Source organism: Muscardinus avellanarius (assembly GCF_963383645.1).
Source record: "Muscardinus avellanarius genome assembly, chromosome: 9".
In the NCBI taxonomy this organism is placed as follows: Eukaryota; Metazoa; Chordata; class Mammalia; order Rodentia; family Gliridae; genus Muscardinus; species Muscardinus avellanarius.
The window spans coordinates 22402049-22420723 of record NC_137795.1 but is presented as its reverse complement, the minus strand read 5'-3'; the positions used below and the strand labels follow the sequence as shown (position 1 = coordinate 22420723).

The following is an 18675-nucleotide window of genomic DNA, read 5'->3' as shown; positions in this document are numbered from 1 at the left end:
CGTCTTCATCCTCATTTTTTATTCTTTATTTTGAAACCATATGTCGCTAAGTTGTTGAGGTTCTCACTAAATAACTGCGACTGGCCGTGAACCTGTGATCCCTGAGTACTGGACAAGTGTGGGCCACCAAGCCAGGCTAATTTAAACCTTCTAAATAGTCCTGCTTTTCTTCTTGTTCATAACACACACACACACACACACACACACACACACACACACGTACACACACACTGAGGATTAAACTCAGGGGCACTCTACCTCTAAGCTACTCCCTAGCCCTATTTATTTATTTATTTATTTATTTATTTATTTATTTATTTATTTATTTAGGTGGTGCTGGGGATGGGACCCTTCTAACTCCAGGCTACACTCCCAGACCTATTTTATATTTTTATTTGGAAACAGGGTCTCTTAAGCCGCCTCTATCCTCCTGTCTCCGCCTCCCAAGCAAGGGGATTACAAGCGTGTGCCACCATGCCCAGCTTTATTTTTTATTTGTGGTTGTGGCTGTCTCAAGCCTGCAATCCTCCTGTCTCAGCCTCCCAAGTACTGGGATTACAGCATATAGCCCCACACCTGGCTCTAAATACTCATATTCAGTGTCAGAAATATGGCCAGGACTGCCCTATTCCTTTATCTGGACCACTGTAGCAGTCTCCTAACTGGTTTATCTCTTTCTACTGTTACTGCCTCTAATCTGGTCTCCCCATGGCAGTCAAAACTCCGATCTTAGGATAAAGAGAAATATGGTCTTTAACATGGACCACGGGACTCATGCTGGCCTTCCCTGCCTCGCTAGCTACAGCTCCTACCAACCTTGGTCTGCGTGTGCTGCTGCACTGACTTTCTTCCACCTACCTGGGTTCCTTCTTCATCTAGAATATTTTTCTCATTTCTTTTATTTCACCGACTCAATCATACCTCAGCTCTAGTATTGCTTCCCAGAGAAAGCACACTGAATCTCCCTAGCTGGGTCAAGTCCTACCTCTTAAACATATTTACCACGGTATACCACACCTTTGCCTTACTTGGGATTACAGTGACCAGGAGATTGTTTGGTTATTTCTGTGTCTTCACCACACTGTCACCTCTTTGCAGCGCACACTGGGCTGTTTTGGCTCACTGAATCTTGGGGGCCTGGAACGATGGTTAGCACAAGTTCAATAATATGTTGAATGAATCGGTGACTCTGAGAAAACAGTATCAGGTTATTCTGAGAAAAAAATGCTGTATTATAGTATTATTATTATTATTATTATTATTATTATTATTATTATTATTGTGGTACTGGTGTTCCTGGAAACCCTTCTACCTCCGGGCTACACTCCCAGACCTATTATATATATTTTTTGGGGGGTGGGGGTAAGATTTACTTATTTTTTAAAATCTACCTGAGTACTTATATACATATTTTTCCATTTATTTTATTTATTTTATTTAATTTTTATTTTTTATTTATAAGTGGAACATATTGAGAGTAGTGTACATTTACATTGTGCTATATGCCCTTCCCCTTCCCTCCCCCCCACCAGTAGAGAGTGTCCAGGTTAATCATGTTGTATTTATACTATTACACATATTCGTATGTAGCTCCTCCGTTGAACAACCTCAGCTTTCTTCCTCTCCTATCCTTCCATTCAAGCTTTGCTGAGATTTCCCCTCCATCATCTGGAGTCCCTCTGGTATTACCACTACTCCCTAGCTTGGACATATTAGAGAAAACATATGTCCCTTCTCTTTCTGTGCTTGACTAATCTCACTTAACATAATGTTCTCTAGTTCCTTCCATCTTCTTGCAAATGCTATTATTTTATTTTTCTTTATAGCTGAAAAGAATTCCATTGTGTGTATATTTTTTTTTTTTAAATTTGGAAACAAGGTCTTTTAAGCCAGCGAGGCTGGCTTCAAACCAGCGCAATCCTGTCTCCGCCTCCCAAGAACTCACTACTATGGCATTAAAATGGATAGAATTTAGCTGCAGAACCACCAGAAAGCTTCCAAGGAAACAAAGCTGTTATCTGAAGTGTGTGGCCTTCCTAAGATACTTAACCTTCCTCAGTCATGCTTTCCCCATCTAGTGAATGGAGATGGTAATACTTTCCAGTATGGTTGTGAGAATTAGACACAACACAGGTAACTGCCTAGCATAGTGCTTGGCACTAGTAGACACTCACTAAACCATGCTAATTATTATCACTTGCACATTTTCATCCTGACAGCATGGCTGCCAATAATTTCCCCTGTGCTGACTCTAGTAGCCCAGAACCCTAGGCTCAGATATGAAAGTGTAGTTGGTTTGTACTATAATTTCCATGAAATAGAACATGTGTATAGATACCAACAGTATCACATTTCTGACATTTTACTGTTATGGCTGGTGGCTAAGTACCATTTTTTCCCATCATGAGAGCAAACCTTTAAGAATATAAACTGTTTCCACAGCAGGAGGTAAAGTGGTTTGGATAAGAGTCCTTGAGTAGGATAAAGGAAAGGAGAAATATTAGGAGGTCTGGATTAAAATTTGCTTTAGCCCTGAACAGTGTGAACCATTGTTCTTTGGTATATCGGGTGAAAATGGCATTGATATTAAAGAAATACCTATGGCTACCAATTTCCTAGAAACCAGATGTTTATAACCCTTCCTTACAAGTCAGGTCACAAAAACAACATGAAAGTTATCCCTGCCAAGAGGATATTGATACTCTTGTAAATGAAAAATAATAATAATAATAAGGAATTTGCCTATTGGCCATTCACCAGACTTTGGGATGCCACTTTTTCTTCCAGTTTTCATTGCTAATAGATTGTAATCCATGCCTATTATACTTAGTTTAACCTCATTTGGGTCTCTTGTCCTATCACAAAGTACCTGCCCTTACATGACTTAATCATGAATAAGCAAATTTTTGGTCATCTCTTTTAGCGTGAAAATTGAACTGTGAAAACAGTTTTGGAAAGAGAAGACAGAGAGACAAGGAACACTAAGTGATATGTGAGACAAAGGGGAAGAAGAAAAATTCAGTAACCTCATGCCTTCTGTATTGTGTTTTTATTTCTGCTCTCATTCCTTTGGTTTATAGACAGGAAAAAGTTATACCCACAAAATTTAAAATGATTTGTCCAAGTTAAATTCAGTGGAAGTTAAAGCCCAGAGTTTCTGACTCAACATTCAGTATTGTTTCCAGAATGACACAATGAGTTCCCTTACTTGAGAAAAAAGAGTAATTTCATCAGATACATTAACTAAATCTTCAGCTAATACCCAGAAATGTGGAGAAGATCTGAATTAAGACACCCATCAAAAATGGGATGAGTCCAAATGAGAGTTTACTCCTAAATAAATCCCTGAGTGCATTGAGCAGCTCCTGAACAAGCCTCTGCTAGTACCAGTCCTGGCTCAGTTCGCTTCTGCTGTGTAACAGGTCAGGCCAAACTCCATCTTTATAAAACAATCATCTGTGCCATAGTAATATTGGTACTTTTTTTTAACTTTATCAGGTCTGTAGGGTCTAGTGTGATTGAGTCCACATACTTCTTAAGTGATATAATTCTAAATTTTAAGTAGACTGTTTTTAAACAGGAAAGAGAAACTCATTATTTTTCTCTGACCTTTATTTCACTTAAGAAATATGATGTTTAGCCGGGCGTTGGAGGCACACTCTTGTAATCCCAGCATTTGGAAGTCAGAGACAAGGAGGATCGTGGTTTGTGGCCAGCCTCAGCTACTTAGTGAGGCCCTCTGCAATTCAGTGAGACCCTGTTTCAAAATAAAGAATAAAAAATAGGGTTGAGGGTGTAGCTCGGAGGTAGAATGCCCCTGGGTTTCGCCCCCAGTACTGAAAAAAAAAAGGAAAAGAAATATGATGTTTGATCACCCTGTACCTTTTTAAAACTTTAAGATCTTTAAATAAAATATTTAATACCAAAAAATAGTGTTACAAATAGCAGTCTAATGACTTCTTCACTGCTCTAATGCCCTGACTGTGAAAATATTAAACTCAGGTATTTGGAAAAAAATGAGTCTTGTTATTAATAATAGTTTATTTGGGGCTGTATGGACTTCCAAGTATCTTCATGTGATTAAACTATGTCATTTTCAACTGCCTTGACACATGTCACACTTGACCACTCATGGTGCTATAATTATTGAGTTCATATTTGTTGGTGATCAAAATTTCATGTTTGAGTTAGCACATGGCCTTTCTAGTACTGATTATTTTGAGCCACTTAGTGCTGAGTGGTGAAAATATGTCCAACTCTTCCCCTTTATGTTAGCTTTTTTAAAAATTGGTACTTAATATTGTACATGTGTATGGAATACACTGTGGTAATTCAGTAGCCATATACCAGGTATGATGATCAAATCAGTGATTAATATTTTCATCTTAGACATTTATCATTTATTTTTAAGATGGGTCCATCTAGCATTCATAGTTGATATAGCCTTCTGGCTGTATTCTGCATTTTACTGCTTTTAATAAATCTTACGTCCCTTTTGTTTGCAGTGTCTCAGTTTGAAACTGAATTTCATATCAGTGGACTGGCACCTCTCTGTGACCAGCTTGTTGTACTTTCCTATGTAAAGGAGGTTTCAGAAAAAACGGTAATTATTTTCTTCCCAAGTTCAAAGGGCTGTGGGAGGGAGAAGGGGGTTTTGTTTTTTGCAGTACACTCAGATCAGATTGCCTGTTAGAAGAGTCCTCTGGAATCCAAGGAGAACTTTCTTGACTTACAGAAAAAGACAGACATTACCCTGTAGCCTTCAACATACTTACTGTCAGAAGCTCCCTCATTGCCTGCCTTTGTTCCTTTTGCTGAGCAAAGAAGAGAGTCATTTTTCTCCCTCCTTTCTTCATCAGTCTCTTGGTATTTTAGTCAAAAGGAATGAAGGATTTCTCTTGCTGAAAGGCGAAGAAACTAAGCTGACACTGCATTAGCAGAAATGACAGCAATGAAGTTGATCGGCTGCAACAACAGGGGTCCCTGTGGTCAGAGGAAATTATAGAAAGGGCAGCTCGTTATTTCCTGTGGTCCAGACGTATCTGTTTACTCCCCAGCGGCCTGGTGATTCCAGTACCTTGTTTATTGCTTTGAAATGAATTGTTGCAACCTCTCAGTTATCAATGCAAATGGTAGTCCAATGAAACGTGTGGCTAATAGAAAGCAGTAGATGGCCTAAAGTTCATGAGTCATTGAAATAATGCTAGAGTGGAGGTTCGTATAAAATCCAGTGGAGGGGCAGGCGCACTCAGTCTCCCTTCGAAGCCCAGGCCAGGACCATTCCCAGCTTGTCTTTTTTGTGTAAGTTAGAGGTCTTGCCCAGAAGAGGATAGGGATGACTTCAAGGCATAAATAAGGAGGGTTTATAAAGTAAAGGGTTTTCTACTGTACATAAAAGGAATTGCAATTGATTCTCTATCCTTTTACCCGTAAGTAGTCAAGTGGGCTCTCCTTGTTTGTGTCCTCCTCCTCCTCTCTCTCTCTCTTTTTTTATGGCAAAGAGTAAAATAGGAGAGAAAAACCCTGGGAGTCCTTGTTTAGAAGTGATAGGTGTTCTTGAGCTTTTCTCTGAGAGAGCACTTGCATTAGGAAGCCATCACTATAGTAACTAAAGCTCTGGATGCCCATGTTGCTAGGCAATGAAATGCTGTAGACTTAAGTGAACACTCAGACCTTCTAAAATCAATAGGGTTGGCTTCTAGCCCTATTGCAGGACATCAGGTTATTATTATTTTATTTATTTTTGAAAATAGAGAAAAGCAGTGGCTCCTGAGGGAGTAAATACAGTGCTTTTTGATGAGGGATGTGGGGGAGGATTGAGAATGATTGAAAGGAAGAAGGAACAAAGCAGTAAAATGAAAAAGGGAGGGCCTAATAAACAATTGACCAAAAGAAAGCGAGAAAGGAAAACTTTAATAAAAGAGAATGTTGGAAAGAATAAAACCCAAGGAAAGGCCAACCTCGGAGAGCAAATTAGCAAATGGAATTTTTTCAAAGAAAGAAATGAAGATCTTGGAGATTACTTAAATTGTGTGCCATTGTACAGAAGACTCATTTTATGTAACACCAAAATATGTCTTAATTAAACACTGGATAAATAAAATTAAGACAGAAGAAAAAGAACGACCTCTTTATTCAGGCCATTCTCCCTACTTCTGTTGCATTCAATGAGATTTACTTCTCACCCACATATCTCCGTGTACTGTCTTTGCATACATGTGTCTTCACAGAGCTGCAGTCACTTGCTCCTCCCCATTGCTCTGCTGTTATGCACATGATGTTGTTCTCCATACTCAGTGTGCTCCCCTCCTTCCCATGCTTGGTTTCCTGATTGACTTTATGTTTAAGTACATCATGTGCTTTAAAGACTTTTTCTCTTACCCCCTCCCATCCCCTCAGAGAGGTCACCTTAATTGCTCCTCTATAGGATCCCTTCTTCATCTAGAGCTTTGTTCTATTTTTTCCATTGTTTAAAAATCAAAGTTCTCATTTCTCACAGATTTGATACATTATGCTATATATTCATGTTCACTAGCTTTTTCCTTTACTAGATGATTTTTTTCTAGTTGCTATTTTATATTTGGGATGTTTTCAGTGTATGAGGTGGAAAGCAAATATAATTGCTTTCTAGTTTTTCTAACAAAATTTGCCAAAGAAATCTGGGTTTACTGTTCTATTTGAGAAACATGAAGAGCTAGGTATAGGCCGGGTCCTCCCACCCCCGTTTTGTTCCTCTTGTCTATGTCTGCTCTTACCAATATTGAAGTGCTTTGGGCATTGTTGGTTTGTCTCGAGGATGTGCTTTATGCATCTATGCTGAATGCTCTTACAGCATGACCTTTGAAATAGAGCAAATCCAGGCTTAGCTTTGGTGCCAGTTTTTCCACATATCCTGCCCTTGTCATGGACTTATATAACTTTAACCTTAGTTAATTTTTTGCTCCTCATTTCCTTTACCTATAAAATTGGGAACGCTAATACTAAACTTTGTAGGGTTCATTTAAGAACACAATGAGTATAATATTACCTATAATCACCTGTTAGGTTTGTTAAACCGCCACAGGTCTGAAGCAAGTGTTAGCACATTTTTCCCCTTCTCTCATCGGGAGTATCATCATCTAGCTCTGTATGGCTGTTTAAATTTAAACTAATTAGAATCAAAATTCAGTTTCTTGGTCACACTAATAGTATCATGTTTTCAGTATCCACTCCTGACTAATTTCTACTCTAGTACACAGTGGACATATAGAACACTTCTACCCATCATCTCAACAGGGTGTGTCTTAGAGATGACTCTTAGTATTTGATTCTTCAGCATTACTAGTAAGTTCACTCTTATTATCAGTGGTTTGGATAAGGGAGCAGTTTGTGATATTATTTTACTTTTCCTCACATTCACATGAAAGAAATATACCAAAGTTGTCTTCATTGCTGTCTGTGGTCACCACTCTCCTAGGATTGAAGAGCCTATAAGGGTAGATTTCCCAAATGATACAGTAATGTTTATTTCACACAAAAGGTCAGGAAATAAGATAGCATTAGGAGGCTATCCACCACAGGCTAGTAGAAGGGCTTATATGTACAAAATTATAAACTAAAGCCAGTGGGCTGGGGCTGTAGTTCAGGGAAAAGCATTTGCCTGCCATGTAGCCCTTGTTCTGTCCTCAGAACCAAAACAAAACAAAAGCAAGTATGTCTAACTTGAATTAATTTGTAGAACTTATAAAAATGTAATTAAAATGAGTCTTTCCTTGTCTTTGCCCTAGGAAAGAGAGTACTGTGCCAGGCCTAGACTGGACATCATTCAGCCACTTCCTGAGACCTGTGAAGAGATCTCTTCCGATGCTTTGACAGTGAGAGGCTTTCAGGAGAATGAATGTAGGGATTATCATTTAGGTGAGAGAGAACAAAGATCTGGCTCATGGGATATTATAAATATCTGACTATTTAACTTACAAAAAAGGGAACTTAAGATGTTGACTCATCTTAGAGAATAACTAGGCACACTTCTTTTGTTTAAAATCAAAGGATCTAGGCCCAGAGATATCTTGGAGCTCGCCTGAGTTCTGACAGCAAGAGAGAAGTATTGAGCTGGAACTGGTACCAAGATGAGAAGCAGGCACCTTGGCTTCAGTTGTTGTAGTTTTTCTGTTATCCTAATTATTTAAGTGATAGTTAACTTGATGTCAAGTAGCAGGACCTTGTTTGTCATATCATGCCCAACTTTATGTCCCTAGAAATTTGTTCTGGGATGGCAGAGATGTTATCTTTATGTTTGTAACCAGGTGGTCAGGATTGGTAAGTGTCTGACCACCTCAGTGGGCTGTGGGTGGATATTTGTGAAATGGATGGGTGACCACACATAGCCTTTCACTGCTCAGAATCAGAAGGAGAACAGTAACTATTTAGTCATACCAAAGCCATCAGCTGATTGTCACCATATTTTTTAAAAATACGCTGAGGAAAATAAAATGGTTAGACTTTTAAAACTTTTTTTTCTGCTATAAAAACAGTTGACATTTTTTGAGAATATTTCTCTTTTTTCACTTTGGCCAGAGAAATTAACGCATACATGTCTGAACTTTCTTATTTATATGAAGCCCCTAACCAGTTGAAATATGAGAGTATATTCTGGACTTGGCAAAAAGCATCTGTGATTCAAAGCTAAAAGTGTCCACAATCTAGGATTTTTGCTTAGAGCAAACTCTGCTGCACACTTAGAAACTCATCAGAACAGGTTTTATAATTGAATTCTGCAGGAAGCCCTCACCATTGGCACTGTGCACAACATACTGAAATGATAGATTATGTCCCCAGGGCTTGGGCATCTGTCATTTATGGTTTAGACAGCCTTGACCTTGATGAGGAAGAAACATTTATCGCAGACTGTGTGGTGTAATTGTTGTGTAAAAATAGAAATGCCATTAATGGCCATAAATAAAGTTTATGTACAGCAGACAAACTCTAATATGCACTAGACATGGAGAATTTTGAACAGTTTTTCACCTGAGTCAGAATGTTATTGTAAACACAGAATTTTAAACTTCTTATATTTTAAATTTTATAGAAATTTCTTCCTCTTTTTTTTTTCTTCTTGCTTCTTTCAAGTAATTTTACTAAAAGCACTGATATATATTCTGTCACTTTTCATCTCCACGCTTTACCTTTCATCAGTGTGAAGCACACTTGCTGGGAGGGTAGACAGGTTCCTGTTCACTCTAATTGGAGAGAGTAACGGTGCTGTGTTCTGTACTGTGAGTCACTTGGATCGTCTCTTTCCCTTCTCACCTCTAGAATCCTCTGAAGGGGAATCACTCTTCTACATTGTGAGCCCAAGAGATGTTGTAGTGGCCAAGGAACGAGACCAAGATGATCACATTGACTGGCTCCTTGAGAAGAAGAAATATGAAGTACTTTTAATTTTAATTTCTTGAGAGTATTGACTTGTCTGTAACATAGAGAAAAGATTTTTGTAGTGAATCTTCTATGTAGTTGAATCAGAATGCCCCAAGCCAAAAATATATAGGAAGCTAATAACTTTCTAGTACCCCTCTCAGAAATCAGGGCAAAAAGGTTGCAACGGGATTGACTGGCTTAACTGTTAAATTGGAGAAGAGTTGATGGTAGAAGGAGGGAGTTAAATATAAACTATTGAAATTTTTATTTTAATTTTTCAAAGAAATTAAAGTACAAATAGTATTATTATAGAGTTGTCTATTTTTTGCTTTTAGTGAAATCATGCATTTTGTCCTTATTTTGTAGTAAAGGTAAAGGTAACTGCATTGTTGGTGCATGCCTGAAATCCCAGTACTAGGGAGGATTGCAGGTTCAATGCCAGCCGCAGCAATATAGTGAAGCCCCAGCATCACAGCAGGACCCTGTTTTAAAATAAAATAGGACTAGGGGTGTAGTTTAGAGGTAGAAAGCCCCTGGGTTCAATCCTTAGTAATACACACACACACACACACACACACACACACAGAAAAGCTACCAAGTTTATGTTCTTGGTAACATACTCAAATTTATAGGATGGTTTGATCTACTAGTTTGGATAGAGTGATATTTTCTGTGTCAATGACTCTTGACAAATTTGAGTACGTAATGCCCCAACATGACTTTTTTTTTACAGGAAGAAAAATAAAACATTTTCAACTTTAGTAGCTACAAAAATAATGTGTTGGTTTAGTTAGAGTCTGTGGATGGACCCATTATTATCAGAAAATAATACTCTATTAATCCACCTTTTTGTTGCTCTAAGTTTGCAATTACCTGGAAGGTAGTTTAAAGTTTTTTTAATTGATAAAGTATTGAGTCTAGATACTGATAACCTTATTCATAACCCAGTTATTATCATATTGCTTTAGACTGAATAGTTGCTTAAAGAAATAAATGAGTTTTAAATATTTATGCTAAACTAATACTTATAAACTTTCCTAAATAGAAACCAGATCAGAGATTTTCAAAAGCGTAATTGTCGATATACAGAATTATGTATGTGTGGCTTACTTCTGTTGAAACATGAAGGCAAAAGGCCTGTTCCACCCTTCTGTCCACATGCTCATCAGTGCTCTTAATGTATGCCGTAAGGAATGACAGATGCCTCTTTTTGTTTGGAGACTAGGAGATTTTGTTATGTTTTGATTTGAAATGTGACTCTGCTATCCTAATATGGAGTGAATTCAAATAGAAATGAATGAAGTCTTTATTTTGGTTGACTGCCTTTGTTTGAGTTTGAATTCAGTGAAGTTTATTCAACCATAGTATTAAAAATTCCAGTGCTTCAAGCAAAAGCCATGGGAAAATAGGGCTTTATTCATATAGTCCAGAATATTGAAATATAATAAATACAGCATTTATAACTACAGTATCTTTCTTTCCCACACTTTTCCATTTTGTCTCACTTTTTTTCTGCTTCTTTTATCATGCTTATGTAAATATAGGAAGCTTTGATGGCAGCTGAAATTAGCCAAAGGAACATCAAAAGACATAAGATTCTGGTAAGCATGCAATTATTTGAAGCTTAATTTTACCTTTTATAAGTTATAGTGAGACTGAAAATAATGTGAAGAGAGCATGTTCTATCTTTTCAAAATTTATTTCAGAGCCATGTATGGTGGTGCACGCTTGTAATCCCAGCATTTGAGAGGCTAAAACAAGAAGATTGTGGTTTATGAACAGCCTCAGCAATTTAGTGAGGCCCTTTGCAAGTCAGTGAGACCCTATTTTAAATAAAGAATAAAAAATATGGCCGGGGTTGTCGCTCAGAGGTAGAACCCCCTGGGTTCCTTCTCTAATACTAGAAAAAAATTATTTCAAACTAATTCTCTTTTACCTGTGAGATCAAAATATTTTATTTTATTGAATCAGTTTCTACTTGTAAACTAGAGATTTGAACACCTGCTAGAGGATAGTTTTAGGTAATTTGGAAACTATGTTTGAGAAATAAACTTTAAATAAAAAGCTTTCTAGGTATGTCTATGGAAGCTTCTTTAAATCATAGATAAAGTGCCGGGCGTGGTGGCGCACGCTTGTAATCCCCGCGCTTGGGAGGCGGAGACAGGAGGATCGCGCAGGTTCGAGGCCAGCCGCGCTGGCGTAAGAGACCCTGTTTCAAAAATATAAAATAGGTCTGGGAGTGTAGCCCGGAGGTAGAAGGGCTTCCAGGAACCCCAGTACCACCAAAATAAATAAATAAATAAATAAATAAATAAATAAATCATAGATAAAAACCATATTGTCACGAGCTAGGCATAGTGGCACATGCTTGTAAGCCCAGCATTTGGTAGCCTGAGACAGGAGATTCACAGTTTGTGGACAGCCTCAGCTACTAGTTAGTGAAGCCATTTGTAATTCAGTGAGACCCTGTTTCAAAATAAAGAATAGAAAATAGGGCTGGGGGTGTAGCTTGGAGATAGAATTCCCCTGGGTTCCATCCCCAGTACCACACACAAAAAAAATCATATTATCGCAACATTTATCAAAAGAGTACTTTTTTTTTTTTTTTTTTTTGCAGGTCTGGAGATAGAACCCAGGGGCATTTGACCTCTGAGCTATTTTGAAACCTGGTCTCACTGAGTTGCAGGGGGTCTCACTAAGTAGCTGAGGCTGTCCATGAACCACTATCCTCTGGTCTCAGCCTCCCGAATGCTGGGATTACAAGCGTGTGTCATCACGCCCGGCAAAAGAGTACTTTCTTAAAACTAGATTTACTGTCTTTATCATAACAAACTGAATTGATTGTGTTAGGAAGGCTAATGGAGGATATCAAATATATTTTTATTTCATTTTGAATTCTAGAAAAGTATAGGCTAAATGCCCATTTCTTTGCTGACTTCACAGTGAAGGTACAGATGGAGATCATGGTGAGAAATCATGCTGTTCGTGTATGAAGGGACTTTAGGAATCATCTGCCCTGTACCCTTGTTTATAAATGAAAACTAGAAACTTAGTCTTCTATAGCCAATCAAGTTTCAGCAGAAATTTCTTTTGCTATGCTTTCTCTACCTTAAACTCCTATGTAAAATTCCATATAAAGACTTAATTCCTGAAGAGTTTACTAAGCAAGATAATTTGGGAATAAGAAGAGGAAAGAAAATCTTATTTAGGAAAAAGAAGAGTATCTCCTATTTTTCGGTCAAAATTGTGGCAAATAGGCAAGAAATCTTGAAAAATGGAGAATAAGGCATTCAAGCCCTTAGAATGGTGAATGTGAAGGTGCAGAGAAGCAAAGGGGCGTGGCCTCTATGGCTGTGTGGAGACCTTGAAGGGGTTTCTTCATAGGCAGCAAGGTCCAGAACTTGAATGGACATCAGTAACTAGGAGCTTGGTTCTATTTTGGAACCCTATGAGACATTTGAGCTTTTAGGCCCACATCAGATTTCCCCGTTTTCAAGATGCTCTAATGGAGATGAGGCCAGAAGAGGCGACCTGAAAGGGGGTTCAGTCTTCTGAGTAGGTCGGAAGTGACAAGACCTGCAGAGTCAGCAGAAACAGAGACATCCTAAGGGACACACTGATGGAGCCCAGCAAAGGAACTTGAACTCAAAAACAGATAAGAGAGTTATCAGCAAAGAAGTAACTCGTTCACTGCTTGAGTTTGTATTAGGCAACCCAGGCAAGTCTGTGTCATCAGAGAATGGAGGATTTGAATGATGCATTGATAATGCTGTCTTTCACGACATGAGGCATCCAAAACAGATGTGGGACAAACAGAGGAAGGTTGTGTCAGAAGCTGGGAAAGGAGAGCATTCAGGGTGAAGAGAAAGAAACGCTTACATAATTGAGGTAATTCAGTCAAAAAGGGCTAGACAAGCCCAGCAGGTCAGGTATATTTCAGATTTGGTAATATGAAAGTAATGTAAAGTTTCAGTTTATGTATAGTCCATCTCCAACCTGTTATAGGGATCAAAAGTGAATAGTAGATTGTAAAGCAGAGTTGAATATAGACTATCAGGTTAGCTGTGGACAGAAGAGGGTGGAGACTATAGTTAGGGCCCATACCATCATGGGATGGTAGTTGGGAATTTTGTGTAGGAGAGATCCCTAAAGTTTGAATCAACTTGTGTTTCTCAGCTCATTTTCACTTCATTATTACATTTAATGGTTTATATTTTCTTTTCCTATGATAATATATCATTTCATTTTTCTTAACATTTCTTCAGACTTGGGATAGAGGGGACAGGTTGATCATCTTTAATAGATGAAGGCAAAAGAAACAGTTTGATATCCAGTGAAACATGTGGTTGTTTGATCATGTTTCTAATATCAGATATTTCCTTTGGAGAAAATCTCTTAGAAGGGAACATTAGAAACTTTTAAAATAGTAACATTTATTTTTTAGAAAATGGATTTTAAAATTTTTGAGGAAACAAATATAAGTACATTTAAATATTGAGTATGCTAAAGGAAGAAGCAGGTATAATTACAGAAAGCAAACTATTAGTAGTGCTAAAAGAATCCTAAGGGCATGACCTGCTCAGAAGTTAAGACACAGCTTTTTAGTTGTTCCATCTGAATTATGAAATTGCTTCATCTAATTTTCTCCAGGATATTGGCTTGGCATATATAAGTCACCTGGTGGAAAAAGGAGAATATGACATAGCAGCACGGTAAGACCAGCCTTTTCATGGTTACTCAATATAAATAGAACTGGGTAAAGTTAGAAGTTGCCATGCTTTGTAGTTGACAAGTACTTTGTATTTTTTATATCTTTCTGACAAAGGTATTTTTTGAATATCACTGGTTTCAGTTACAGTATGGATTAATATATATTATTTCTGCAACTATTAGCTTACTTTCACCGGAGGAAAATTGCTTTTTTCCATATTTAATGAGTAAAGTGTTCAGAACCACAAAGGGTTTGAGGTTTTCTCCATTAGTTTATTATTTTTATTTTTATTTATTTATTTACTTTTTTTTGTGTGTGGGGGGTCTGGATGTGGAACCCAGGGGCATTCTACCTCCGAGCTACACCCCTGCCCTACTTTTTTATTTTTTATTTTGAAACAGGGTCTCCCTAAGTTGCAGAGGGCCTCACTAAGTAGCTGAGGCTGCCTGCGAACAGCAATCCTCTGGTCTCAACCTCCCAAATGCTGGGATTACAAGCATGCACCACCACGCCCGACTCCCCATTTATAATCTAGTGAAGTGGCCTGCCACAGTGTCATGGGGCTAGCAGAAGACATGAGACTCCTGGATCAGAGCTAACGGACTATCTCAGCAGAGTACTACTATATCAGTAATTGTCAGAGATTCAGCATTTACCCCACATCCTGGATCCCCAATTCCCACAGCACAGCCCTGCCTGTGCAGGGGTTGTGTTCTAGGAGAGGAATCTTGAACTTGGGATATCTTTGCTAGTAGATTGCTCCAGAAGAACATCACCTGCATTCTGTCGGGCAGTAAGCAAGCCTGCCCTGTGCTCTAGTGGGAGACACAATCTGTGTCTTCTGTTTTCTGGGTTGTTTTTGTTATAAGCATCTTTGGAAGACAGTTTAAAACCTAATGTCTCTGCTCACAATTCAAGAATTGTGTTTTAACAAGAGGCTTGCAATTGCATGGAAGTGGTAACTCCTAGGATCCTGGTTGTAGGGGTTTGGGTGGACAGAGCCGTGTGTATGTGGCCATGTGTTCCACATGAGGGATACCCACTGGAGCTGTGCTGTGCCCTCTCCCTGACTGTGCAGCAGCCTCTGAAGATGGCCTCCAGGTCTGGATAGTCCCTGAGATGAGTTAAGAAAATGTTTCTTTAATGTATAAAGTAAGGTCTCACTCTATATAATGTAAAACAGTCCTATAATTCTGTTTTTCTGAAGGTTAACTTTGAAGCCCATTATTTAAAGCTACTTAGAAAGGATTTGATATGTGTGGGTTTGGTGAATTTCTTTCAAGGCAGGAAAGACCCCAAACCAATAGTGCTTATCCAGATATACAGAAAGCTCAGTACAGAAAAATCATTGGGAAAACCCTAATTGTGGTTTTCTGAAAGAGATTTGTTTTGACTTATAAGTATTTTTGTATAATCTTCAAGGTTCTTGTCAACCTGCGTATACAGCCAAAAGTAATCCCTTTATATTCATTAAAACTTGTGATAGAAATTTGCCAAAATTCTGTGAAAAGAGACTTAATTATACCATTAGAGAAAATGTATACTTACTCTATTTTCTCTCTGGGATGTTTTTACTTTTAGCAAATGCCAGAAAATTCTTGGGAAAAATGCAGCACTCTGGGAATATGAAGTTTATAAATTTAAAGAAATTGGACAGCTTAAGGTAAGCAAAGCTTTTATATTCTGTGTGCTTTTATTTGTGCATTAAAAGCTTTATTTTAACTTAATTTTTAATGCAGTATGTTGAAGTATTATCTCAGCTAGAAAGAAAAAAATCAAACTTGTAGAAATTAGTTTCAAAATTACAAACCAAGGTTATATTTTATGTGTGTATGTGTGTATACTATATTATCCTATGTTACAGATATCATTATTTTTGCAACTATTAGCTCTTTTCAGTGCTCTCTGTGCTTAGATGAAGTGTGTGTGTGTGTGTGTGTGTGTGTGTGTGTGTGTGTGTATGTATGTGTGTGTGAGACACACTCAGGTTTTAAACCCAAGGTTTGAGCTACACCCTCAGTACTTTTTAAAATTTTTCTTTTGAAGAAAGATCTCACTAAGTCTTAAGAATCTCACTACACCACTGAAACTATCTTTGAAACTGGGTCCTCCCGTCTCAGTCTCCCAAGCCTGGGATAACAGGCATATACCACTGCATCTGGCTTTAGAAGAAGCTTTCATGTTCTTTTTTAGCAGTGACTTTGGAAAACAAGTGTAATTTGTTTTACTAGATTAAAACATAAATTTTTGTTCAAATTTATATTTTATAAATTATATCTTATCTTTTATTTTATTTTTTTATAATTTTATTTTATTGGTGCACTGTATTCATACATCATAGTGGGATACAAACTTTTGTAGACATACATGCACACATCGCCCAGTCAGCCCCCACCCGATCCCCACCCCATTCTCTCCCCATCCCTCCTTCCCATGCTTGGCTTAGTGGTTGACATCTAGTATTATAGCAATTTATCCAAAATTAAAAATGATAATCTCACATAACAGTTTCATTTGTCTGATACCAAGCGTTTGATGATTTAAAGATAGCATTTCAATATTTCTTTTTGCTTTCTTTCTTACCAGAGAATATTTTTTCTTTTTTTTTAGGTGAAACTATCATATATTTATATATTTATTTTTCAGAAAAAAATCTATCCTAATATGGAATATGAATTCTAGATACCCAAAACGATCTTGAAAAAGAACAAAGCTAGCAGATATATATTTTCTGATTTCAAACCATATAAAGCTACAATAATTGAAACAGTGTAGTACTGTTCTAAAGGCAGATATATAGACCATTGGAGTTAAATACAAGCCTAGAGCTAAATTCTTCCCTATATTGTCAAGTTATTTTTGACAAGGTTTCCACGAACATTTGGTGGTGGAAATAATAATCTTTTAACTAAATATTGTTGAAAAATAATAATTACATGGAAAAGAATAAAATTGGACCTTTACCTAATCCCATATATAAGTATTAACTCAAAATAGATAAAAGACCTAAATATAAATCTTAAGACTATAAACTTTTAGGAGAAAATCTGGGTCATAAAACCTCACAACATTGAAATTGGCAGTGATTTCTTGGATATGATTTCAATGGCACAGGCAACAGAAGAATATACAAACTCCCTAAAAAATAAAAGAAAATATTGTATATCCAAAGACAATGTAAACAGAGTTAAAAGTTACTAATAGAATGGGATAAAATATTTCCAAATGCTATATCTGAAGGTATATTAATATTCCAACTAGAAATCCTAAAAATTAACAACAATAAAGGCAAACAATACAACTTAGAGATAGGTAAAAGACTAACATAAATAATGAATCTCCACAGATAACCAATCTTAGTTGTCTGTTGGATGGAAACTCTTGTTTCTCTGGTTCTGGTGAGTGTTACCTATTTCTTCTTTGTAGTTAATCTCTTTGAGTATTTTCTCTAGCGCTGGTTTTGAAGACATAAATTCCTTCAGTTTCTGTTTGTCATGGAAGCTTCTTATTTCTCCATCTAATTTGATAGAAAGTTTTGCTGGATAGGAAATTTTTGGCTGGAAGTTGTTTTCTTTCAGAGTTTGGAATATGTTACTCCAAGCCCTTCTGGCTCTCATGACTTGGTTTGGGAAGTCTGGAGTGATTCTAATTGGTTTGCCTCTGAATGTCACTTGGCCCTTTGCTTTTGTTGCCTTTAAGATTCTCTGCTTGGCTTCCACATTGGTCATTTTGACAATTATGTGGTGTGGGGATCCTCTTCTCCGATCCTGTCTAAAGGGAGTTCTATAAGTTTCCTGGATCTGTGTATCAACCTCTTGCTCTATATTTGGAAAATTTTCTGCTATTACTTCCTTGAAGAGATTGTTGATCCCTTTGGTATCACTTTCTTTTCCCTCCTCTATTCCAATTATTCTTAGGTTAGCTCTCTTAAAATGGGCCCATATTTCTTCAATGTCAGATTCCTGCTGTTGGAATCTTTTTTCTAGATTAGAAACTATGCATTCATTTTTGGATTGCTCATCTTCTAAGAGCGAGATTCTGTTCTCCATGTGGTCTAATCGGTTGTTTGTTCTTTGAATTGAGGCCTTTACTTCATTAATTGCATCCTTTATCTCTTTTTGGCTCTCTCTGAGTTCTTTTCGAAGCACCTCTATTATTTCTACAGTTATTTTCCTGATTTGATCTTCTAGAAATCTCTGATTTTCTGTTTTATCAGGTTCTGATGTTGTGGGGTTGTGCACATTCATTACTCCAGTGTTATTCCTCTTTCCCATGATTTCGGAGGTTTGTGCCTTCTCTGGGTTCTTCCCTTGGGTCACTATGGCTTCACTTAAGGTGCTCTGGATCTCGAGTCTGTATTATCTCAGACCCCACTACTCCTTTACTGGGTTGTATCACAGAGTCTCCGACCCAGGGAGTCGATAGAGGCTGTTTTAAACTATGGGGGGTGCCAGGTTGCACGTTCTCCTATGGTGTGATATCTCTGCCACCACCACTCCCTCACTGGGTCAAGTCCCAGGGGGCCCAATACTGCGATTTCTCCTCTGTGGCCCTCAATTTGACTCACT

The 18675-nt window shown here is 37.6% G+C and overlaps 1 protein-coding gene across 3 annotated transcripts in view; it reads left to right on the top strand.

The window, feature by feature from the left end:
• VPS41 (VPS41 subunit of HOPS complex) overlaps positions 1 to 18675 on the top strand; it is a gene marked incomplete at both ends in the record, with an annotated part of 185786 nt that overhangs the window by 134365 nt on the left and 32746 nt on the right. For all 3 annotated transcript variants that reach the window (XM_080701307.1, XM_080701308.1, XM_080701306.1), the window contains 6 exons: positions 4506 to 4603; positions 7767 to 7896; positions 9295 to 9410; positions 10941 to 10997; positions 14047 to 14108; positions 15689 to 15770. In XM_080701307.1, coding sequence (XP_080557433.1) covers positions 4506 to 4603; positions 7767 to 7896; positions 9295 to 9410; positions 10941 to 10997; positions 14047 to 14108; positions 15689 to 15770 — 545 coding nt within the window. The remainder of the gene's footprint in view (positions 1 to 4505; positions 4604 to 7766; positions 7897 to 9294; positions 9411 to 10940; positions 10998 to 14046; positions 14109 to 15688; positions 15771 to 18675) is intronic.